The sequence below is a fragment of the Mus pahari genome, chromosome 9 (assembly GCF_900095145.1).
Source record: "Mus pahari chromosome 9, PAHARI_EIJ_v1.1, whole genome shotgun sequence".
Classification (NCBI taxonomy): Eukaryota; Metazoa; Chordata; class Mammalia; order Rodentia; family Muridae; genus Mus; species Mus pahari.
The window spans coordinates 10702564-10728602 of NC_034598.1; the positions used below are offsets into that span (position 1 = coordinate 10702564).

The following is a 26039-nucleotide window of genomic DNA, read 5'->3' on the forward strand; positions in this document are numbered from 1 at the left end:
CTTCCTTCCTTCCTTCCTTCCTTTCTTTCTTTCTTTCTTTCTTTCTTTCTTTCTTTCTTTCTTTCTTTCTTTCTTTCTTTCTTTCTTTCTTTCTTTTCTTTCTTTGCACAGAATCATGGAATCTTCCTGAGTTAGGCAGGCTTTTCTAGTTGGTTTGATCATACATACTTTGTTTCTAAAGGGTCTCAGGAGGTTAAGGAATCTATAGTTCTCCACCGAAGTCTCAAACACGTCTTGGTTTAGGTCCTCGGCTGCACACAGAATTGACAGATGCTCGGACTGTTGGCGTAGAGGGGCTTAATGAGCTATCTTGGGATGAGCTTGCGTTTTCAAGCGGAGCAACTCTTCCTTAATTCCTACAAGTTGGAAAACTCTATCCCTGCCTGGGGAGAACCACAGTGTCTTCTACACCTCAGAGATAGTCAGTCTCAGTCTAAATCAGGGGCTCACAGCCTTCCTAATGTCGCAACATTTTAATGCAGTTCCTCCTGTTGTAGTGACCCCCAACCATACAATTATCTTGTTGCTACTTCATAGCTGTAGTTTTGCTGTTATGAGTTGAAAGTATCTGATGTGAGAACACCCCCACCCCCACCCCCCTGAGGATGGGGTCACTGGTTTAAGCTCTTCTGCTGTGAGCTTATTTCCATTCCTTTGCACGGTTCCTCACCCATAGTGGAGAGCAGCCCGTTTCCTTTGTCCACAGGTGAGTTTTCCTGATGCCCCATTTTGGGGCGTTTTCCTATCGTTTCACGAAAACACATTTTGTAAGCACACTGAAGAATCTCTTACCAAAATTACCCGCTGGTGCTTATCTGTCACTTCCTCTTTCTTTCTCGATAGGGCAGAGGAAAAACTCAAAGATGACTATGTCACACTTGTGCTGAATAACACCTTCTATCTTAAACACAGAGAGAGGGAGATGTGTACACAGCCAATCCTGACTCAGCACTTGGCAAGCCTGGAAGGAGCCAACTAGGAGTAGGTTCGTTAAGTTTATAGTATTCTGAGAAGCTGGGCCACAGCAGCGAAGATTTGCATAAATCTGGTTAAAAATAACCTTCTGGAATCTTGCTGCAGTTTTCGTCTGAATCACACCGATTAGGGCTGTATTGAAATTAAAATCACTTCTCACTTATTTAAGCTGTCAGCACTACTTTGAACACTTGGACTCTGGGGTCTTTGAGGAGGGAGGCTTCTCCATGGGTTCAGAAACTCCACGATCATTACACAGCCGGAAGTGGATTTTAAGAGGTAGCTAATGCCAAGAATGGTCTAGCTGAAGGTAATGAAACTAATACATTATGTTGCGGACTGGCTCGTGGAGTGTCTTGAAATCTTCCTCTCATTGAACATCTTTTAGCTGCCCCTCTGCCCTCCTCTCTGGACAGACCTCCTTGGAGGCCTGGTTTTATGTTAGAAAGCCTTCTCCATGTGCATCGAATTATTTTTCCTCCCTCTGACCTGGCCCTTTCTCATTATCTTTCTTTTTATTCTTTTTTTGGGGGGTGGGGGGAAGGCTCTCACTATATAACCCTGATTTGCTTGGAATTCCTTATGTAGAGCAGGCTGGCCCTGAACTAAAAGAGATCTGCCTCCACTTAAGAGTATTGGGATTAAAAGTGTGTGCTACCACACTTGGCAAACACACACACACACACACACACACACACACAGAGAGAGAGAGAGAGAGAGAGAGAGAGAGAGAGAGAGAGAGAGAGAGGATAACTTCATTTACATCAATTTATGAGAACAGAATTATTTCATTTCCCTCAAAGACCATCAAGAAATGTGCTCATAAACTTCTATGATGCACCACGGTATAGTCTATATATGTCATATGATAGGGAATATTTCTGCATAGCTTTTATGTAATTAAGGAAATTTTAAAAAGAATTAGTGACTTCTTCAGACTTGCTTTGCCCAATGAGGACTGTGTAAATATCGCAGTCCAGACTCCGGCAGGGGGCTTAGGCTCCTGGTGGGTGTCACTGTCCCACCCAAGTCTATGCACAGTTGTTCCTGAGAAGGGCAACTCTAAAGAAAACAAGACCTCAACTGGGCAGTGGTGGTGCATACCTTTAATCCCAGCACTCCGGAGACAGAGGCAGGCAGATTTCTGAGTTCGAGGCCAGCCTGGTCTACATCGTGAGTTCCAGGACAGCCAAGACTACACAGAGAAACCCTATCTCAAGAAAAAAAAAAAAAAGAAGAAAGAAAGAAAGGAGAAAACAGGACCTCATCTACCAAAGAATGATTTATGTTAGCAATTGTTACACCCTAGATATTATGGAGGCTTTTTTTTTTAATTATTACCACAATGGTTCTGCAAAACTTAGGCATCTAACCAGCACTACTTGACACATTAGGATAATAGGGTCCCGCTTTTCTTAACTGCACAGTTGTATGTTGACAGCATTTCAAATTCTTGGTACAAGATGTTTAAGTGAATTAAGAAGAAACCCTGAAAGCAAAAGAAAACACAAGGGAGTCTCAAGAGCTGAAATGTAAGGAGTATTGTCTTCTCAACACAGAGTTAGCGTGGACTCCTCAAGTTGGCCATGGTGAAATGGGAGCCATGAGAAGCATCAGAAAAGGGTTTCCAGATTGTTCTTGAGAGAGCAGTCACATTTTAAAGACCCATCTCCCATTTTTATCTACCAAAGGGAATCAATTTGACTTGTGCTGTCTCTCTGGGGACAGGTTAGGTTCTGAAACCCCCATGAAGAAGAAAGGAAACTTAATCTCACCATAGGATCCACGAGGCTTCAAGCCATGCCACCAGGAACCCTGATCTTCACACTTGTTCGGGGTTAGTCACCCTTTTGTAAATTCACATCAAGTATCCAAGTTGCAAATGAGCTTCCAAAGTTTGGGGTGGTGGTGGAGGAACATTGGGCATTTCTTGTGGCACATTTTGGGTTAGTTTCAAACCACAGAAACAGTACTAATGTCAACAGCAAGAAAGGTTTCTGTCCCCAGCTTCCCAGAAGTCCTCACCCACCTGCAGGCTGTGAGTACATACATGCCATTTCTGAAATGGACCCTATTCTTCCTTGGTTCCTCACTGTGACCTCAGGTATACTGATACACACATTCATACATACATTCATAACTCATAAGGAAAGGAAAACTGCACACTATTGAGAGTTATGGCACAGTGCCCTGAACACACTTGGTCTCGGAAACTAAGCAAGGTCTGGCCTGGTTAGTAGTTGAATGGGATCATGAGATAGTTCAGGTCAGTGATGTTCACTCACTTCCTAGGACAGCCCACAAAAAGGGGAGATATTGGGAAAAGGGGGTGGGGTAGGGAGAGACAAACTGAAAAATCTTGGAAATGTGGCTCAGTGACCCTGTGGTAGTAGGAGCAATAGCACAGGAACATCTTTCAAGACACTAGGCAAACATTGGGAAAGCATGAACATTTATATTTTAATTTACATTTTGACAATTTGCACATAAATAACAATGTAAACCAGTACGTAAACATAAGATAGTTTGTTGTTCTAGCAAAGTAAAAAGCCAATAACTTTGGTCAGTTTTAACTCTGAGGAAAAAACAAACAAACAAACAAACAAACCAACCACTATTCATTGTGGGCTCAACACTCTCATGTAAGAGGCCTAAGAGGAAGACAGATGGCAAGAAAAGCAATTGTCCTTGTAAAAAATCCTCTCAACGCAAGAAAGCACAGGAGGAAAACAACTCAAGTTCACTGCAAAGAAATCATATTTGGTGTCAATGTCAGGTCATGCTTTGGTCAACCTACAATTAAGTGAGTATTTTTCTCAAATACAGATGCATCCAGAAATGTCAGTCTTGTTGGGGCTGCAGCCTAGTGACAGCTTGCTTGCTAGCATGTGTGGAATCTCTGGTTTTGATCCTTGAAGGTAAAGAGAAACCCATTTGGCTAGTCACAGCAACAGGTCAGTAAGGCTCTTGGGTTTCCCCCAGAGGATCTGAAGTTTTCCCACTCTAAGGTAAGCATCAGACTGGGCAGTGAGCATGAGTCAGGGTTCCAGAGGAGGGAGAGGAAGAGGAGAGCAAAAATAGAAAAATGATTTTTATTCTGTGACCCAACTGACACACATGTAGCAAGACAATCAAATGCGACTGGATGATGCGATGTTTCTATTCCTCCCTAGATGCTACATGGCCCTTACCTCTGCACTGAGATGCTCTGGTCTCTGGTAATAGGCAGGGTGGTGCCCAAGCACCAAAGTGATAGTGAGGTCATGGAGTTTTAAGCAAAACTTCAGAGAGATTCCTTTTGCTCTTAGGAAAAATAGGTTCTTTTACATGGCTTGGCTCACAATTTAAGTGGTTATAAATATATCATATATACACATGGTATAGTGGTATAAATAGGTTCATAAATATACAGCATTCTTTATTACACCTTGAACACCAACAGGTAACCTTTGGGCTTAGGAAAATACAGGACAGAACCACCCAGCCTACCATTTGGGAGCACACACGCTCAGCTGGGTAGCAAATCATGAGATTCGACATCACTTCCTGCACTCCTACTGGATACACTCAATGAGGTAATTGTTGAACACCTTTGCAATGCCCTTTCATCTTCAATTAAGTTAATTATACAATGCAAAAACACAAATACTGAGAAAAGCTGAGTTTTACAGATACAATACAGTTGATGCGTTGGGGACAGGAATGTTCATTACCCGCTTAACCTAAGATGATAATACCCGTTTTTACTTTTATTTTTCTGTTCTCTTTGCTTGCTTGTATTTTAAGTGTGGCCTGAGCCTTACTACATCAAATCCTTCTTGGTAGGGCACCAGCTTTGTGCAATTTTGACATTAAAAAAAAAAAACAAAAACAAGCCAACAGCAAAATGGCAGCCAGACTCACCCCCCCCCCCCAACCCTCACGCACACAAAAACATCTGTGCTTTAAGACAGATCTTCTGAACACGGCTTTTTATCTTCTTCACATTTTCAAATAACACCCAGGGATGCCAAAGTCATATGGCCACTCAGAATGGTCATGTGACATTGGGAGACAGGTTGGCAAAGTCTTCCTGTCACTGTTTGGTATAACTGTGACTAGGAGGAGGAAAACCAAACCATCCTTCTGAAACATAAAATATTTCTGTTCTTCTTCCTTCCCCTCAAATTATTGCTGAGCAATTCTGGACATGTATCCCCAACTTATACAACGTCATTCAGATTATGTGATCTTCTGAGTTACCACACCAACCACATGGCTTTGGCAATATCAACACCTCATTTTAAAGCATTATCACAGAGAAAGGTTGCCTGAAATCACAGAGCTATCTTCTAAGACTCAGGCATTTAAACAGATGTGCAGAAATTATCTACAAAGAATGGCCACAGAACAAAGATACAACATTTATACTCAAATTACAAAGAATCTTTCCAGTCATTGTAAACTTCTTTAATTATTGCTTTTTGAAAGATAAACTGTATAATAAATTATGAAGAATTATCATTGAAAAAATAATTATGGCTAGGCAATAGTTTTAGTAATAGGAAGGCGCTATGCAAACATATCCACACAAATATTCAAAATACACAGGTTCAAATATATAGACATGGCTGTAAATAAGTATATTTATATATAATATGTATATATGTATATATAGTGAGTCTTTGCCTCATTTATGCCCTGAGATTTTGGTAACATCGGAGTCCTTCTTTAATTCCAGAGTGGTGCGGGGAAGCACCCGGTGCCAGCAGAGCTTTGAAGATCTGAAGTCATGTACAAGCAATTTGCTAAAGGCACCCTAATTCACCAAGCCATACCCTAGGAAGCAACATGAAACACTCATTTTCTGAAAATCTTAAGGATCCATCGGTTCAACAGTTTCTTGTTTGACCTTTACAGGCACCAGAGGTAGTGGGTTGCTGTGAGGCAACTTCATGAGGGACAGGTCCGGTGACTCATAAAGGCTGCACCCTGAGGAGAGGAGGCTGTTCCCCATGTTTCTTTGCAAAGACACTTTCAGACCGGTTTCTTCTTTCTCTTTTCTGATCACAGCTAGAATCTCCTTCTCTACCATGGAGGTCACGTCGACGCTGTCCTCCATGTCCTCGAGACGGTCCGCATTGTCGCTGATGTCGAACCTCTCGATCTCTTCATTGATTCGGGTCAGATCCTCCAAAGGCAGCCCGGCAGCTGGGCCCGCGGGGCAGTTGCCCTTCAGGTGGACCTTGAGGCTGCAGAGATGGATGTAGCTCTTGTGACACTGGGTGCACTTGTGAGGCCGCTCCCGGGTATGCAGTCGCTTGTGCAGCTTCAGGTGCACAAATTGTGTAAACTTGGCAGGGCACACCTTACATTGGTAAGGTTTTTCTCCAGAATGCAATCGAAGGTGGGTCTTGAGATTGCTTGTGCTGCTAAATCTCTTGTGGCAGACCTAAAATGTGAGGGCAAGGAAAGGCAGAGAAAGGGCACAAGGAAGACCAGATTAATTGTTTGCAGTGGGAGGGGCAAGGCGATAGATAGAGACCAGAAGCCTCTTAAGGATGCTCATGCTGCGGTCAGCGATCAGGGGGAGCTGAGCACATGGTGCTCTGAGGTACTGTTTATCTCAGGACATGTCCCCACCCACTGAAACTTGACTGACATCCACCCAGCCATCCTCAGTATAGCCTGCGAGTAGTCACAGAGTACCCAGGAGCTGTGCAGGGCCAGCAGCCTAGAGCAAGACAATATTTTTGTGTTGTTGAAACAACACGGGAAGACAATTCTACAGCTATTTTTCCGCAGAGATCAAGAGTTCTACCCCGAGAACACTGCCCACCTGGCACTCATGTGGCTTCTCTCCTGTGTGTACCAGGTAGTGTTTCTGCAGGTGGGCGAGCTGAGTAAAACCCTTGTTGCAGGTCTGGCACTTGAAAGGCCGCTCTCCACTGTGGACTCTCAGGTGGACCTGGGGAGAAACCACAGGGGTGAGCTCAAGGGTTGAGATGAGGCCTGCCCCCTAAGTTTCCCAGAGCCAGGTGTGCAGAATGCAGATGCAAGCATCTTAGGAAAGACATCGAGATAAACCCCGTATTTTCAGTACTCAGCAGACCCCGGTTCAGACTCTCTTATGGCTCAGATGCACTTAACCACGCATGGCCAGGCAGCCAAGGGCAAACCAGCATGGGTCTGTGGGCAGAAACCCGCGGGGGTCTGGAGGCCTACCTTCAGGTTGGAGAGCTGACCAAACGTCTTGGCACAGACGTTGCACTCATACTTGATCTTGCCGTTCTGTTTCTTCAGGGGGTAAGGAAGGGTCTTGTAACCAGTCATGTTTCGTTTGTTTTTAATGAGATTCATGGCTCCGTCAGTGCTGGGGGCCGCCATCACTGATGAGGTAGCTTTGGGTTGTACCACGTGTTCTGACGTGGCTGCAGTTCCCGCCGTTGGAGATCCGCTGGGGGGACTGCTCTCGTCCTTCATGCTGGCTGCAGCCCCGGTAAGGGAGAAGGCACTGTGGGGTGCTGGGACAAGCACCTCTCTGGGGTGCTCCGGTGGAAGCAGCCTCCGGGCTCCATCGGTAGGCAGGGAACTCGGTAGGGAAGCTGGATTGAGCATGGGATGAGGCAGGTTGCCGCCACTAAGGAGGTTACTGTAGACGGGGTATAACCTGGGGAAGAGGCTGAAGTTGTTGATACCATTGATGTTGTTCATGGTGCTCAAGCCATTGGAACTTATGCCGTAGGGTGGCAACAGGAACTTGGGGTAGTGAGCATTGTAAGAGGGGATGAAGGCTGGTGGGAGGTGGGGGGCAGGCGCATAGCCAGGGTAGGAGCCCAGGCCCTCGGAACCATAGGAAACATTCAAGTAGGAGTAGGAGTCCCGGTGTTCTGGGAGGCCCGGCGCCAGGGGTGACACCGTGTTCCCCGGGCTGCCGTGGGGGCTGGAGCTCTTAAGGCTCTGCTCTGGGCTGCTGCTTGCCGGGGGACTTGGAGTTGTGGAAGATGGAAGGGGACTGTGAGTTATGTAGGTAGGTCTCTCCATCCCATAGGCCAGGGACGCTTTCACAAAGTCTTCTGGCAGAGGTGCCCGGATAGGATAAACGACCCGAGGGTAGAAGGGCATGTCGGGGCTCCCATTTTTCCGAAAGCCATCCATGTCCTTTTGTGAAGTGAAGGGTGAAATGTTGGAACGGTAGATGTCCTTCCTTTTGGAGGGATTGGAGTCCAGTTTGAGGATTTCTTTCACGCTGTACTCCCTCTTGGGGACACTCTTTGGGTAGAGTTCATTTTTCTCACTACTGTATTGCTTTGGGTTGCTTTCCGTTTGTGCTAAAATGAAGAAGAAAGGGCGGTTACTCAAGAACTGTAGAGAACTGAAGTGAAATCAGAAAGCCATTCTCTCTTCTTGAGAAACCCTGAGCAGCAGCAAATACAAAGGCTAGACACCTGGCCCCTAACGCCTCTCTCTCACTCCGGAGGGAGGGCTCTGGGCCACCCACTCAGAAGCCCTGCTCCATTTCCTCCGAGGGGGGAAAAGCAGCCGGAACATCAGACCCCGGAACAATGGCAACCTCCACGTAGCCCAGTGCCCCTTGGATGATCTCCTTTCCATTAGTGAGAACGAGGATAGAAAAGTGCTGTTCAAACTGGAACGGGCAGAGCGTTCACTAAGATGGGGTGGAAAAATAGAGGGGTGGGGGGTTGTCACGGGTTAATAAGTCATTCGCAGTTTACTTAAAGGAAATCAGCATGCTGTGCAAACTTAGATGAAAGATTAAGACTAGTTTTAAGTAATGAACCGTCATCAATTTTCAACTCGATTCTCTTTACATAGGAACTCCATATGCCTGTTGGAAATAGAGAAGGGCATGGCAGCTGCCCCTTCTAGCCATTGCTGGGCAGTGCGAGCATTTCACCAAGGTTCTGGTCTAACCAGACTACCATCTGGGCTGTCTCCTGGAATCATGAGGTGTGACAGTCACCTCTGCCAAACCACAACAGGTACTTCCCAAGCCAGTTCAATTACCTACAGCACCAAAGAAAACAGAGGCAGCTAAGAGGCAAACATTTACTCTTAGAGACAGCACATATGCCCTGGTCAAGCTCAGACAAGGAGAATACTGTCCTAAACTAGCCATAGCTATGTAGCCCTAATACACAGGAAAAGCCTCAGCTCAGCCTTCCTTAGCCAAAGATAAAACACATAGGGATGCACAGGCTGAGGTGTGGTTCTGGTATGCTCATTCAAACATGCATTTCTCCCCAAGATGGCGAGAGCATCATTAGTTGTTGGGGGTGCATATGCTCTGAGGAGAAGCAAGATTCTTGACCTCCACAGGTGAAGATCTGGAATGACACTTAAGACAATGTAAAGAGGTATCCTTTGTGCTCTTATAAAACAGCCCTCTTTGGCTTAACTGAGAAGGAACTCCAAGCTTGCTACCTGATAGGTCTGAAGATGAACTCTGTGGAAGCCCAGAAGTAAAGCTTTCAGATCCATTCTGCAGGCTGACAGGCTGAAGGGATTTGATGCCAGTGGGAAGGAAAGGACTTTACAGGACGTTATCTCCTGCTGGCTGTTATCAGTTACTCCTGGGTAGCCAGAGCCCCAGAATAAACACTGTGGACAACACTATCGGGGAGATGCTGATGGGGTCAGTGACAGAAGGCTTTCTGAGGGAGAGCAATTTCTCAAGCCTCTCAACCAAAATAAATATCCCCTTATCAGCCCAATATCAGTCCTTCGGGTGAGGCCCAGCAGGCAGGAAGTTCAAATTGTCACTTTTGTTTTTCAAAGCTAAAATGGTAAAGGAAGAGAGAGACAAGTTAAGCTGGAAGACTTGACAGGCAAGGCATCCCACAGTCACAGGAAGGGATTTACTGGAGGTTAGACAAAAAGATAATGATTTTAGAAGCACCCTCAGGTTAAGAGAAAAAAAAGCTGTGGGTGCTTGTGTGTGTGCGCGTGTGTGTGTGTGCGTGCGCAAGCCTGCTTGTGTACAGCCTTCCTAACTCTGCTCTTTTTTTTTTTTTTTTTTTTTTTTTTGTTTTGCTGTGTTTCTCGTGGAATACTTACTGTGCAGTCTCAGTTGGTCTGGAACTTGNTCGGGGAAGACTTACTGTGCAGTCTCAGTTGGTCTGGAACTTGTTCTGTAGACCGGACTGGCCAAGAATTCAGAGATCCACCAGTGTCGGCCTCTCAGTCATTGGGATTGAGGGTGTGTGCCACCACACCCCTCTCTGTGCCATTTTTTTTTTTTTAATGTGGCAAATCACATCAAAGAGTTATAATGGTTTTGTAGTAGTCCCACAGTGGAAACTTAACAAACGAAAGCTGTTAAGTATAAAGAATTGGGCTCTCTCCCAGTGCAGGGCACAGGTTTAATCGTATCTTTTCTTGCTAAGCACTTTAGTTACTGAACTGTTGTGAAGCTAATGATTGAACCAAGAAACAAAGAAGTCAGAACTTTTCATTTTCTCTGTGACATGCATAATTTAGTGTTTTGGTGGCTCTGTCTTCAGAAGAAAAACAGGCTGAGAACTTATTCTAAAGGAGTATCGGCAGCAAAATGTCAGTCTCTAAAATACTTTACAGCTGGAAATTATAGACTGTATATGAAGGTACATTTTTAAAAACTCATCCTTCAGCAGCTGACTAATCACAGGAGCTGATATCATTTCTAACTCTCCCACTTAGCAGCTTGAGTTAACATGAAAAAGAAAATCAAGATCTGTTTTTGTTCTTAAATCTTAAATGGCTGTAGGCGGACAGAGTCATTTCAAGAGTGAGCAGCTTCGGAAGGTTCTGAATGGCTTAATTATGCCGACTCACATTTTCGATCTATAATAAGCACCCCAAGACTACAAGAAAGAACCTAGAAGTTCTGCAGTAGGCAAAACAAAGTCTGTTTTCAACTGAAACCGAGAAAGCAGATTAACATTCAGAAGTCTATAATTTGGTCAACTGATTTCTAGATGGGTTAGTTAGATAGATAGAAAAAAAAAATTACCAAAATGTTGGGAGGGCCAGGAGCTAAATCTAATAGTTCTTTTCCACATTCCTCCCTCCCTTCTCTTTCCTGTCAGTTTGTGATTTCTGGGGACTTACATTCTTTCATTAGGTTTCCATCCCCTCCACCCCATGGTGGAAGTCCTTACGGAGATTCTGGACAGACCTCTATTGTGCTTTAAGCATGGAAATCCAGCACAACCCATCTTGGACACTTGATCTGCCTATTAGGCCTGATGAAATGCTGGAAATTTTCCTGATCAGAGTGTCAGTCATCAGTGGCCACACCTGGGCCAACAGGTTTCACAATGGGAAGCAGGAGCCTTGTAGTGTGACTGAATGGTTAACTCTCTTTCTGTCCTAGGAATGTCAGACAAAGGGGGTGGGGGTCTCTGAAGAGCAAAGCTGTCATTTCATAGCATAATGAAACTTACTTCTGGACACAAAGAGTGAACAGGCATGATGGGGAGGGGGGAGGGCACAGGCCTGTGATCCTAGCATGTGGGAGGTGACAGCAGTATCGAAGGCTCAAGGCTTTCCTTGACTACCTATCAAGTTTGAACTGGACCTAAGCAGCATGAGATCCTGTCCATAAACAAACAAACAAACAAAAAAACAAAGCAAACCCAAACACACAAGCAGAGGGCTTGCTACTATTGGGCAGGTACCTACCCACCATGCTTAGCTCAAGAGTGTATGTCTCTGAGCTGAGGGCCCAGGGCACAAACACTATATTGTGAGCCTACAGGAAAGGTACTGAAGCTAAGATTTTCCAGAAAACTGTAAATTCCTGAGAGCACAAGCATTGTAGAATGAACATGGCTAGCTAGACACTGTCATTGGTCTTAAAGTTAAAATACTAAAATTAATATTTCCAGTGCATCAAAGGTAAAATATGAACTATATTTAGTCTCCAGGGAAAGCAGATGAGACCGAATAGTAAAGACTGGGTAGACTGTAGTTTGGAGTGCTCTCTAGGGTTCTGGAAATGTTTACTCAAGGTTCAGAGAGTATCAAAATGAAGACTTTTAAACCGTCAAAACATTTAGCTTTCTTCGAAAGATGATCATTTTAAAAAGTGCTGTAAGATTCAGCAGTATAACCCAGCACACACACCTTGAGTTACAATAGAAGTTATCATTCTTTTGTTCTTAAATTGTCCCTAAAGCTACTCTGAGAATGACTGAAGAGGGAAAGCTAGAGGGCATGAAAGGAACTTTAGCCAAAATTTAAAAAAAATTAAAAAAAAAAAAAGAAAAGAAAAAGAAAAAAAAGAAAAGAAAAGAAAGAAAGAAAAAAGTAAAAGCTTATAAACCTAAGGAAGCAAGAATTTGTCAAGATAAAGAGATAGGTGGTTACCGTAAGACTGATTGAAAGATGAGATCAGTTCGCTTTACCATAAGGAAGGAAGCTCAGATATGACATCTCTTAGGGTTATTCACTTAGACTACTTGAACAATTATGACAGTTTTTTCTAGAAACAGTTTTCCACATTAGATCATGGCTTTACAGGCACATGTATCTTCACAAGAGTTCAGTGAAAACTCAAAGCTCTGACACAGCACAGCAGTAAGGGACTGCAGCTGGCGTGTTCCACATGTCCATACCCATCAGGATATGCCTACAGCCGCTCACTTGCATAAATTAGAATCGGAAATATAGTTCTTCCTGTAACTTTCTGAAAACAACATTCGGTATTAGTTATTTTATACTATATATTTTATATATATATAGTATATAGTATATATATATATATATATATATATATATATAGTATATTATATATATAGTATAAAATATGTATATATTTGATGATTAAGTTTTATAATAAGGAGTAGGGACCTTAAAGAGTGTTTTTCCTCTTCCTCGTCTTAGCTAAAGCCACCTACTTAGTCCAACACACGACGAAGCCATATAATTAGACAACATGTTATTAGCTCACAGGGGCAGAACTGACATTACTGGCATTTTTAATTTTTTTGTTCTGTAATCCACTTACTGAGATTTATCACTGTGAGCTCTCCAGGATAAGGATAGTGGAGTCTCTCCGCAAAGTCCCGACAGTACCACACAAGAAGTTCCTGGTTGGCAGGGATTGGCTTAATAGTGTAGAAGTAGATGTTCATCCCGTTCTGACAGGCAGCCAGGTTCTGCTCCCGGGCAGAGTGAGCTGGATTCACGTAGCGCATCCAGTTGCTTTTCTCCTCATTAAAGCCATCGATGAAGTGGTGGAACTCCTCTCTGGAATAGATCTGTTCAGAGGAAAGGATAGATGCAGTGTGAAAGACAGCTGGCCCAAAGCGACCAGGAGGGAAGCTTCCCTGAATGGCTCAGAACGAACACCCACCAACGCTGTACCCCCATGACTCCAGAGGCCTCAATGCTGATCTGGTGGGACTCACACTGAATCAGCAGAAACGGGGGAGGAAGCAGGGCACATTGTGCTAGTTATCTTTCCATTTCAATTTTATGGTCTTCTCATGTTGGGGAGGGCAGTGGATAGCAAAATAATAATAATAATAATAATAATAATAATAATAATAATAATAATATCCCAATTAATAACAGCCAAGAGTGGATGAAACTACCATAAAGAGGTACTCTTGCTACAGTAGCGAATAGCGACCAGGCGACTCTGCTCAGCACAGAGTTCCACCTCTGCTGACTTCTAGTGCTTTGAGTCACTGGGCACAGCAGCCGAGAGGACTGCGTCAAACTGAGTCTCACCTTTTTTCTATGGCCTCTGTACTTGTGTTTCCTACACCTCCGCCCGCTCGCCCGCCCGGGGCTTAGACTCTGCAAACATCCTCCACCCCCAACCCCGAGTCCCACAGTAACACTTGTTCAGATGAATACTTGGAACCCTGCCTTTTTGTGGAAACACTGGGTGGGGCAAAGGTGAACTTCACCTGCCATAACAAAGTGAGGCACTGGCACGGAGGCCAAAGTTTGACAGCCTATCGAGAAGTAACTTTTCCTCTTGGTAAACACAGGCGGCCACCCCGTGCCTCTTTCCTGACAAAGGAGTAGAGAAATTCCCCCAGATCTGTGAGGAGGCTAGCATACACGGTCTGCACACACAAGAGCCATGAGTTTGGGCTTTTGGAGAAAGAAGAGGAAGAAAAATATATGGTTCTTGTAGAGAAGAACTCAGAGTCTGTCCCTCAGCAATGCTACCTGTGACTCACAGCTGTACTCACAGTGCTTGGTTAAAGGCATAGGGGACAAATACACTCCTACTGAAACCAAGGGGTAAAAGACTCACTCCTTATCCTCTCCAGAAAAGCTCCTCTCCTTGAAGAACCACCGCCTTCCTTCAGAGTGGAGAGCTCGCCTTACACACAAGACAGTCTCCAAGAGATACCGCGGCGGCGCTTCCATGCTCACCCCAGGGAGTTTGCTCTACAGGGCTGTGTGACTGTTTCTGTATTTCCCTCTAACGTTATCAGAAATAAAAAAGGAACTCTGTCCCTTTAATACAGGCAGTAACCAGCAGAATCAGTTTCTTTTAAGAGTGACTTCCTGTGAATTGTGAAGGTGGGGTGGTGGTGCGTGTGGCTTCATCAAAGCAGCCTGCGAGAGCTTCCGCGGTGTGTCTTGTTAAGAGAAAAATGTAAGACCGACTGGATTCGGCTATCAAGAGGGGTTTTCAAGTTTGTTTACTCTGACGTGCAAACTTCCAGGAACAAGGGGTTCCATCGCTCTTACACCAGGGCGGAAACAGCTAGCAGGCTTTCCATGGCTATATTTTACTGTATCCTTGTTTAAACAAAAGGACCGTGGATGTCATGAAAGTCACACGCATCCCAAGAAAATAGCATCATGCTTTTGTAAAAGGCTCACTGATACCAGCCTTTCCATCTAGTATCAAGAAGACTAAACACAAGCTGATTCATACTACAGTCACAAGAAATGTCACTGCTTTCTCAACCTGAGCATCACTGACTGTGTAATTTGCATGATACCCTTTCATTCCTCCCAACAGAGAGATGTTCCTATTCCTGCTTGACAAAACAGGATCTTCCAACCTGTGAAAAGATTCATTCCTGTCTTCATTGCATGTGGACAGCTGAAGGGGAACCTTTTAGTTACTTAGTTATTTAGTCTAATTACTTTTGTAAATCTTTAAATGATCTTTAAATGAAACAGCGGGGACAGTAATGGGAGAGCCTTTGGTGCTGCTTGACTATTTTCAAGACTACAGCTGCAGTTGTATAAGTAGTAAGTTTCTGGAAACAAAGACTTCCTACATGAAGACAGACTCTCTCAGGAATAAGTAATTTTTTTAACCAAAGTCTTTTTCTTATGTAATCTAGTTTTGGATATTACCATTTCTTTGGGTGGTGTATATTTCATGTCTGTGTGAGGAAAACAGCTCACTAAATTTGTATAAATAGCTCTTCCTCTCTAAACTGAGGAAAACTGAACATGCCAGAGACATCTCAGAGAACAAGTTTTACCCATGAATCCCATCTCGCAGGTCACCTCAGAATCTTTGCTAACCCTGACATTCCAAAGGAGATAGCATAGGCCAGACCTTTAGAATCGTTATTCCACCTGAGTCTACAATCACATAGGCACACCAGGATTTTTCTTATGCTTAACAACTTTGATACTGTCAAATGTAAGAGTTTTATGGTGCAGATGGATTTAAATAAAACTAGCTCCATGATCGTTCCCAGTTCCACTAACCCACCATCTACCTCTCCTCTCTTAGTGACATTTCTCTTCGAGATCAAGTTCACTTAGGATAACTCTTCCATTCAAATGAAGTTAACTCAGCAAGAAATCAAGAAAGGGTGAAATCTAAGCCTCCGTGACTCATTACTACTTCCTCGAAGAGAAATGCAAATGAGCCTGCCCTTGAAGCAAGCAGCAAACTGTTTCCTTTCCTCATAGACCTGTAGGTAATGAGTTGCACAAATTGAGATTCACAGGTAGTCCACATATAACCACCTCCAGCTAATAGTCTAGGCAGAGCGTTTAACCAGTTCTACCAAACTTGCTCAGAATTCCAGTGTTTCCCTGGGTAAGCCCTGTTGTGTTGAAAAGGAAGTGAATCTGTTCTTTAAGCTCCATTTACCCCCTATACTGAAAAGTCTTAAAAAATGTTTTCTTACTTACCCGCCAAAAATACTTCCTGTTGGCATTCTTGGGAACTGTGTCGTTGGTGTAGACTTCGCCGATGAGGGGTCCAAAGCGTGTTCCCTTTGGAATGTACTCCTTACTCACCACGCCAATAACCTAAAGGGAAAAGGTAGGAAGTCATTAACTCAGACTCTGAGATGGCAAGCTAGCTAGTTCAGTGGATTGAACTGTCCATTGATAACCCAGCAAGGCATCATCCACAGTTAGCAGTAAATGACAGTCATCTTTTAAAGTCATCCAAGTGCTGAAACTGAAATGGCCCAGGGAACGGCTTTCTAGTGACTGACTCGGCTTTATTGCCTCTCATGGTGAAGATCAGAAGATGAGCATTCCGTTCTAAGAGAATCAACCGGCCGACAGAGATGTCAAGATTATTGCCTTCAGTTCCCTAGGTCCCTCCTTCTCCCTCAAACCATAAACATTGTGCTTGAGGGGAATGCAAGAGTTTTAACCTCAGAAACCAAAATAATGCTCTTTAGCTGTTCCACAGAGGCCGAGGGAACCAGAAACCAAACACATTAAGGTTTTTTGTTTTTTAAATTCCAGAGGACTTTTCCCTCCCCTTTTCCTCATAGCTCATAAGGGTTCTTTCCTAGAAGAAAGATCTTTCAAGTAACTTTGTTCCTCTCTAACATCTACTCAATGGTGGTCAGAAGTCCCTCTTTGAAATGGAATATGTAATGAGACTGTGGGTTCTAAAAGATGTGGCTTCTAAGATCTGAGGAAATGACCTTTTCAAACAGAAGGCCTCGCACTCTCTGACTCTGTGGGGTTTGCTGAAGAAACATGTTAACTATGGCGACTCTTCCTTGAGCATAACTTTCTTTTTATGGTATATATAAAAAAACCAACCAAACAAGCAAAAAAACAACTCAGACACAAACCAGGAAGTAATTCAAATGAGCCCTGAGTGACTCTGTACCCCTCTCACAGTGCCAGGTGAGCCAGGGCAAGGAGACACACAGCATTTATCTTTACTTGGCTTTTTTGGTGGTGGTGCTCCTATGATTATCTTCCTGAATGGTAGATGCAGAGAAGCAAGTCAATGTCTCTTCAGGTAGTTTGAGTGGAAATTCGAGACTTGGGCCGTGATACACACTGATATCAATAGTTAAGCTTGGGTCTAGTGTGGAATAAAGGCACCTGAAGAGTGGGGACAGGCCACTCTCATGACAGGTGTCCTTTCATCATCAGATGCCATTTTCTTAAATAATTTAACATTCAATACATGTTAACAGGGCATTCTTAAGACAGGAAAGGGGGAGAGGAGAAATTCTCTATATCCAGCACAATTCGAAACAGACTCGTTGAGTTAAAGGTGTTATTTTTGGTCCTGTTTGAATTTGTGGCAAAGGTCTGAAGAAAACAGATGTTCATCTCCTCCTCTGCCCTTGTCACATCTGTCTACGCTTCCAAGAACACCTCATCATTGGTGGTGTCTGCTAATAGCCTAGCTTTGGGGAAACAAGAGCATCTCAGAGCAGAGACTGGAGATAAAAATTTATACAGAAAGCTTGACTAGACTTCCCTGGTCCCAGGCTTGTTTGGTTAAATTATTGAACCCACTCTGTAAAATCCATGGAATTGTCTTCTATAATACACAAATTATTAGACATTTGCATTTGAATGCTCATTCCATAATATTAAAATGCTAAGCAGGAAAAACAAATAATGCCATTTGTCAGGGAGCCAATAATTAGCAGCTGATAATTTCAACATATCCACTTTGAAGCAGTAATTTTAAGAAAGGCACTCGACTGGTTCATCAACTTTGTTTTAAATTATAGCCTCCTGCGCACAGTTTCTTGGGAGTCAGAGCTTGATTACCAACAAGGAGCAGTCCAATGAGGTCACAGCTTCCCTTCCAGATTGCCATTCTCTCTACAGAAGAGACTCTTGATTTTCACTTATCGATTTTAGCACTAACAAAACACAGTGTCCTGTGGCCAAAAGGAAGTTATTGAGAATCTTGGTCCAAAAAAAAAAAAAAAAAAAAAGAGAGAGAGAGAGAAAAAGAAAAGAAAGTAAAGAAGGCACAGGCTATCTAGTACCTTTTAGGCACAACTATGGAGTTGGCACCGTAGCTGTTTAAGTCAGTGTTTGGAGCGCCTGCCATCTTTAACCTCACAAATGCAACTCAACACACAAGTCATATGAACAAGAGAAAAAGGAGTAACCAGGAATTCTGGGGTGGTTTCAAGTCCCAGCCACTCTGGAGGCAGAGGCAAGAGATTAGTGAGTCCAAGGTCAGTCTGGGAAATATAAGCAGACCAAAATGCAATATTAGATTATTTTTATGAATACAATAGAACCTTAATAGTTAGAATTCCTACTATACACGGAGCCGAAGAACACGAGGAAATTCACACTGTTAGGTAAACAGAGACACACAATTCAGCATTCTGAGGTTAGAGGAACCCTGTAGCTTCGAAATCACCTGTCTCACTAGGTGTGGTGATGCATGCCTCTAATCATAGCATGCAGGAAGATCAGCAGCTTGTGGCCTGCGTTCCGACTACAGACATCTCAAGATTCTATCTCAGAAGAGAACATCAAATGAACCACCTATAGCCATCCCAAGTTCAGCATGCTAACAACACACAATAAACACCTTCATGTCTAACCCATGTCTGATTCCTTAATCAAAGAAGACATTAAAAACTGCAGCTCTAAGGTTATGGTGGTCGTGGGGTGTCTTTGGATGGGGATAAGAGCCAGGGTTGTTCTTAATGGAAAGTAGGAAATGGATCCACATGAGTATCTTAGCCCAACTCCATCTTGCCAACCCATTGTTTACAGTGTCCTACCCTAGGAACAAGCAGAGGGCACAGAGAAACTTGACCTGTGCTTCGAGTTGTGCACTGCTAAAAAGTCCAAGAGTGCTCACCTAACTGAGGAGAGAAACTTCACTGGAACTGACCAGGGTCCTAAAGAATTACTCTTGGGGACTGGCTGCTTGTGTGCCTTCCCTAAACCCATCAGTAAGAGAAAGAGGCCTCCTGAGGCTGTCCATGCTTCTGCCCCACAGAAGCCCTTCGTGGCTTGCTTTATGTGCTGAGCCGACCCCTCTGCCACCTGGGCACATCTGTCTCTGTCAGTGGCTTTGGCTATAGGGCACAAACTGGAGCTCGGAGACAAAAAGCAGAGCTTCTTTTTAACTTTACAAAATAAAGATTCCTACAGTGCGGGACGGAGTGAGTGGGAGTGGGAGTATAGAATGAAAGTCGATGATAAGGACAACATAGGTCTGTTTGTTTGCTTTAAAAACAAACAGCCATTTAGAGAGTGTGCGATACAGGAGCCCAGTAGAAAGCATGGGGATTTGAAAGGAGACACTATTCATTTCCAAATGTGGCCTGAGTTTCCTCACTTCAAATTAAGATTACTTTAATTACTTGCTGTCTTTCTCCTCCCCAAATCGCGCCCAACAATTAGATTTCCTTTCCCATATTTTTACTATAAGGGTATAGACCGAGATGTCAAGTCTGTACCTCAGTCCAGTTTTCAAAGGAATTAACAGGTGTTTTTGAAAGGCCTCCTGCTTTATTATCTTTATATGAAGGGAGATGTGGTGGCGCTCTGGCATATACTACCAAATAAAAAAGTCTGGAGGTGGAATTGCATGTTATGCTGAGATTCCGTACAGATGGCTCAATTTAATAATGGACTTCAATCAGAATGGACACCACGTCCCTAGATCTGCCTGATGTTTGTCACCACTCAACTTCAGACCAGAGTCACAGAGGAGCCACACAGTGCCTGAGGACAAGCCACCTCAGCTGACAGCAGAAAGTTGTCCTGGATACTGGTCCTCCAGTGTCAAACAGATTTTTTTTTTTTTTTTTTTTTTTTATGCAGCCAAATGTTCAGAGATTCTTTCAGGAGGCCGAGGGGGAAATCCCACGGAAGAAGAACCCACCCGGTTAAACGTTCTAAAAGTTTTGAAGAGTGCTTGGTTTTAGATCTGGAAATAGGAAGTAAGAATGATCGAACGGCCCCAATAAAAGAACAGAATGATTCGGAGCCAGAGCTAAAAATTGATGTTAAGATCAGAAATGCAGTTCGCATGTTTTGTTTTTAAATCAAGGGGGGGGGATGGGGCTGTGGGAAGGTGCTGACACATAGCACAAATTCATAATGAAAAATGATCTTGTTTAAAAAAAATCCCCAGGATGTCAGCACACAGTAACATAAAGTAACAGCTTTTGCTATTTTAATGAAAACATTTAAAGATGGGCAAGCCAGATCAGTCAGATAAAAAGTACACGTAGTAAGGCCTTTCCCCGTTTCCACAGCTCCTGGAACTCACAGAACTAACTGAGCAATGGCAATGTAAACACTTCATCCATCCTAGATGCTTCTGGCCTGGAACTGCTTTGCAGCTATCATGCCCTCAATGGCTCAATTCTGCCCTTCTCTTTCACCACCCCAAGGGACCTGTCCCAAAGTTCAAAACAGAAGGAGCCGGAGAGAAGGGAAAAACAGGCCCACGTTTTGGTGTATGCTTAGGAGGGGATGATGCCTACATTTTGTTTCCTGGTGGCTTTCATGATTGAGGACTGAAGAGGTGCTTCCACAACGATTTTGGCCTTTCTTTAGGTAAAACCTAGAGCTGGCTCAAAGAATCCTGACTTTCTATGTGGTGTGCAGGACGTCCCTTCAGAAACACAAGTACTGCCTCTTTCTGGTTGCTTAACATACAGAGATGGGAAGGAATTCAGCAGAAAAGAAAAAGAATCAAACAGGCTTAGTGAAAAGCTGTGTCTGAACTATGCTAAGATAAATAAAGCCACAGTGACACCAAGAGGGACCAGAGTAGCATGATCTAGAAACACCTGGAGCAGTCAGAGAACTCTGCTCCCAGTCTGTGCCTGGCTGTAACTCTAGCCTTCGGGGAAGTTGACTATCTGAACCTTGAACTAAATGATCTAATAGCGTAACTCCGTTCAGCCATGGTTTTCAGTAGAGCAACAAAAATTGAAAAATTTAATAGGGCTGAGCTGAGAAGGACTCTGTAGGAGAACAGAGCCGATGACCAAAAACTCAGAGTCTTTATTTCTATCCCAACAGGCTTCAGAGACAACAGGACATGAATGGCCCTTTTTGAAGGGACCAATATTTAGGCAAATCTGATGGGAGAAGAACACACTACACCTTTTAAAGCCACAGCCAGACCTCAAATACTCAAACAAATGCCACATTGAGTCCATGGGTTACACACGCAGAGGCTTTCTGTTGAGAAGAACATTGTTTTCAGAAAGAGGTATAATTAAGGGTGACCTCTGGGGTTACATTTTTTTTTTTTTGGTGGTATTTATACACAAACTACAATTTAAATTTTGCTTTTCATAAAACACAACACTAATCTCCCATCAGAAGTAGAACAAAGAGTGGAGCTTTAGTGAAACACAAGGTAGAATTCCTCTCTTTAAGTTTAGCTCTTGGTCTCTGCCACCTCCCTCCTTCCCCCCAAACACTGAACTGAGATGCACAAACAGGAAGGAGACAATGTTTCCCCGACTCTGTAGTTTCTTTCCCATGTTGTCGCTTAGGGAAGGCGGAAAGTGACCTGGCACTTTCATAATGCACACTCCTAGGAGCAAATCTGGAGTCCTTACAACACAGGATCCCAGCCTTTCACTGCTCCCCCAATGACAGCGAGTATCAGAAACCATAGCACTGTGGGCGAGGGCGACGGTGGGAAGTCTCCTGAGGGCTAGCCTCAGCAACTTAGCCAACAGGAGAGCAACTGCAGCAGCCAGATTCTCAGAGCAAGAAGTAATTTTGCAAATCACTTCACAGCCGACTCTAATTGTTATATAAAACGCTAAATACAAATCAGGTGCTCTGTGTCTTTGATACAAAGAGTGTGCCCACTTCAGAAGCCATAAAACGTGGGCCTGCCGGCCTGGCCCAGGCCAGGGAGCTGCCGCAGGTAAATGGTGGTTAGTGAAGTCATCCTGTCAGAGGACACTTTTACGTGACCCTCTTCCTGGTTAATGCCATCACTTCAGTTCATAAACACGTCAAGGTTTTGAGAATAATTTTAGAAACCCAGCTAATAAAGCTGGCTCGTTAAAAGAATAAAGCCATCTCATAAGCAGAGGAAACAACTTCTTTTTCTAAGAAAGTTTCCTTCCTTTAAAGCTGTCATCCAAGGGGGCCAGTAGGTGAAGCACTGAGCCCCTTAGGATGCTGCCCACCAGTGCTACCAGTCAGCTTTTCCAAGACATGTCAACTTGCCAAAAGATTTAACCGTTTACTAATTAGTATAGAACAGCTGGAGGGAGGAAGAAATGAATAAGAATTGGCTTGAAGAGAAAGCAACTGGAGCAATCAATTATTTGCCAATGCATATAAATTCTCATGGTTCTCAGAGACAGTAGTAGGAGAGCTGGCCCAATTGCCAGTCAGACTTCAAGAAGGCAGCCGGCTTACCTCTTTGCTGTTGTCGGCGGCATACTTGAAAAGCAGGTTCCTTGGTAAGGATGCCTCAGCTTGAACAGAAGTACCCCCGTCGGCGGCGCCGGAATCCCAGGGGTGGTCGTTCACTATGTATGTACACTTCTCTTCGAACTCGGCCTCTGTCCACAAAGTCATATCAGCGTCCTCCATGTCCATTTTCATGATCCCAGTCTCTGCCAGTCCTTGAAACTTCACGGAGCCGGAGCTACACTTGGGGGCAGCCTGGAAGAGAAGGGAAAGGCTTTTAATCCCCATTGTCCGGCGCTCCTGTGCCTCCCTCTTAGAGGCTATGACTAACACGGTGCTCTGAAGACTTTAAAAGCTTGGAGTACTTGTACAGTTGAGTAAGAGTCCAAAGCCGTGTAAAATAGACTGCCTTGAAGAAGCACGGTTTTAAAATGCAGCCCTTGGCTGGAAAAAAAAAATGTGTATATGTATATGGTAACTTCATCGGGAGAGAAAGAACAGCTACCTTTGAACAATCCTTGGCTTTATCACTCAAGGCAGAAATGTGTTGTGGGCGCTGCTGCGTCCTGTGTCCCGGGACGCCCGGGGTCATGGCCGCCAGACCCTCAGAGCTGTGGAAAAGCTGTCTCAGAGAAGTGTCACAAACAAGGGGAGGAAGAGGCAGGGGCGCTGTCTGCGTCTGAATGAAGCTAAAAATGGAAAACGCGTGTGGTGCAGGAGCGGAACCCAGCCTGCCTTTCCAAATGGGGAAAACTGAACTTTCCCACCAGCTCCCTAGCGAAGCAACTTTCAAAACAACTGGGTCCCCCTCCCTCTGACGCGCGCGCGCGCGCGCGCGCGTTCAGTCTCTTTCATCCTCCAGCAGGCAAGCCTGAGAGGGGTTGCATCCTGCCAGCATCCCTAAGTACCAGCCTATCCGAACTCCCATGAACCACAGGAAAAGAAAAATTGGGGAAGAGGGAAACACCCAGCAGTTTTTTTTTTTAATCCGTGGGCACCTCGAGCCAGATAGGAAAATTAAAAACAAAACATAAAAAAAAAAAGTCAATAGAATTCCCTGAAGAGAATTCCTTTAGGAGCCCTCAGCCACAAATAGCACTTTCTATTTAAATGTGAAAGTGCATGAATTCCCAGAAGTCAGTGAAGTGGCACAGTTTACTGTAACTAAAGTTATACAGAAGACTTGGGGATCCTCCTCTTATCTGCCCTCGGAAAAAGTCCTTTCCAAAGAGGAAAAGCAAGAAAGATAAAGCAGCCTCTGCAACGTATTCCCACATAGACGCCGCGGATAAAATAAGGATATCCATGTAAGAACGCGCGCTTGTGAAAATGTAAACACAGTACAGCGGGAGTCCCTCCCCGGAGCTGGTCTTTACAATTCGTCCCTAGATAGGACGCTCCGAGAAGGGGAAAGATGTTTACTTGTCCTTGTCCCGGTTACAACTTAAACTCTCTTATTCTTATTTAGTTCCAACATGTAAGGTCATGTTGGACAATGTTAAATACAAATGAAAACCTAAGCCAACCCGGGATAGTTACAGTAATGTAAAGGCAGCGAGTGGCGAAGCGGACAAGAACCACTTCTGAAATTTCAGTGAATTGACAATTATGTCTAGAACTAAAAGGGTTAATGATTCAGACGGAGGGGAAAAAGTCTTCTAAATGTTTGACAGTGCTCCGCGTACTGAAGCAGAAGCGCTGGTTTTTACAGAGAGAGAGAGAGAGAGAGAGAGAGAGAGAGAGAGAGAGAGAGAGAGAGAGAGAGAGAGAGAGAGAGAGTGTGTGTTTTTAAAAAGGAAGAAAAAAAGGGATAAAAAGTTTTCAAATCGTATTAAAGACAGAATCTGGTTCCTTACCAAGGTCGTACCCACACGTTTTTCCAAGAGAAGATCCAACATCTGAGATAAGCCTCTCTCATGTCCACCCAGTCCACATCCTCCCGCGTCCCTGCCGGACTGAGCAGTACTGACGCGCACCTCGGCGGTCCCTCCTTTTCTAAGGCCGCGGGCCGGGCTCGCTCCGGGCGGACAGGTGCTGCGCGCTGCTCTTGCGTCTCCGCGACACTGGAGGGCCGAGTGTCACGGCAGCAGTGTCTGTGCGAGCGAGCGAGCGAGCGAGTTAGCGAGCGACTGACTACTCTTCCCCCTCCCTGCCCTGCCGCAGACTTCTTTACCAATACTGACAGTCTGATTCACTCCTACCAGCCGCCGCGATGGGGGCGTGGCCGCACCTGGCCAGCCCAGCCGTGCGGCGTGGGGTTCAGGGCTTCCCCCCACCGACGGCGACCCGCAGCAGCTTCCTCTGTTTGCAAATGGATTTCAACAAGGACTGGGAATCTTACTTCCCTTTGCAGGCGCTTGCCCTCCATGTTTACCCACACTGCGATTGTATTCTAAGTCCTCCAGATCGCTAGCTTCCTGTCGCGGCAGAGGGGGCGGGGTGGGGGACTCCTCCTCAAAAGAAAACCCTGGTCACCTAAACTCGGTGTCTCAATGACAGGATCCGACGTACTTCGAAGGAAAGAGCTAAAGTATTTTGGCAGCACATGCAATACAATGTCGCTGTGTAGTCCTGGAGTCATTGCCAATGAAATAAATATTCTAAGGCGGTTCTCCTCTAGTATTAAACGTATAGGATTTCATTTCTCCTGCTAACTGAATACATTCAGCTTGGGTAGACCTAACTTCCTCCTTTCGACCATTTGGAAATAGGGAAACAGGAAAAAGTTATAATCATATATACTGGTTTTGTTGTCCCTGCCTCTCACCCCCAAACCCACAGCCAGGCTTCAGAGCGTGTGCGCACAATGGAGAGTAGGACTGCTTCACAGTTAAAAGGGGGATGTTGGGCTGGGGGCAGTGAGTGGAGAGCTGTTGGAGGCAGTAATTAGTGGGGCTCATTCTGAGCCTAGCCGGCTTTTCCTTCAGCCCCAGTCTGTCTTCTGGAGAAGGAAGGACATCCTGTGATGATGGCATACAATGTCCTGTTTGTTTATTATTAAGAGCGTGGACCTTGCATTCCTGCTTCTCATTACAAAACAAACCAGATGCGGTACTTCCTTCAATGGTCTTTTGCCTTCAGCAGGGATCCTCCAATTCACAGAAACGATGCTGCCAAGGGCCCATTTATAGCCAGCATCCCATCGCGAAGACGACTTTTTAGATCACAGAAACTCAAGTTGTCCCCTTTTCCTGCTTGCCTCATCGCAGGTTCCCACCACCTCCCGCCCCATTTTTAAAAATCATCTCTCCCAAAAGTTTACGTTGTGGTATCTTTTCTAGTATTCTAAACACACGGGGCATACACACCCACCCACATCCAGATCCACACCCACATTCACACACCCAGACCCAACCTAATGATACCAACTTAGTCATACAATGAAGTGGACATCTGAGTATTTGTTTACAGGAAGAAATGAAACACAGCAAAACAAAAGCCCAACTCAATCATAGAGACAGGCCTGTTCTTCTGTTTTCCTTTCAAGAAACTTT

General features: G+C 44.5%; 1 protein-coding gene across 3 annotated transcripts; it reads right to left on the minus strand.

Annotated features, from left to right (window-relative positions):
* Positions 1–4956: 4956 nt before the first annotated feature.
* Positions 4957–24605, minus strand: Prdm1 (PR/SET domain 1). Of its 3 annotated transcripts, XM_021205565.2 has the most exons (8): positions 24402–24463; positions 22911–22989; positions 22552–22800; positions 16090–16209; positions 12965–13217; positions 7180–8285; positions 6794–6922; positions 5645–6406 (listed from the first exon to the last, which is right to left on the minus strand). In XM_021205565.2, exons 1-8 carry the CDS (start codon positions 24461–24463, stop codon positions 5831–5833), a joined length of 2574 nt encoding a protein of 857 aa, XP_021061224.1. In that variant the 3' UTR covers positions 5645–5830. The 3 variants fall into 3 exon arrangements, with proteins under 3 accessions (XP_021061226.1, XP_021061224.1, XP_029398292.1); XM_021205567.2 differs by lacking the exon at positions 22911–22989 and having other exon boundaries at positions 4957–6406; positions 24402–24605; XM_029542432.1 differs by lacking the exons at positions 22911–22989; positions 24402–24463 and adding an exon at positions 23051–23093.
* Positions 24606–26039: the final 1434 nt, after the last annotated feature.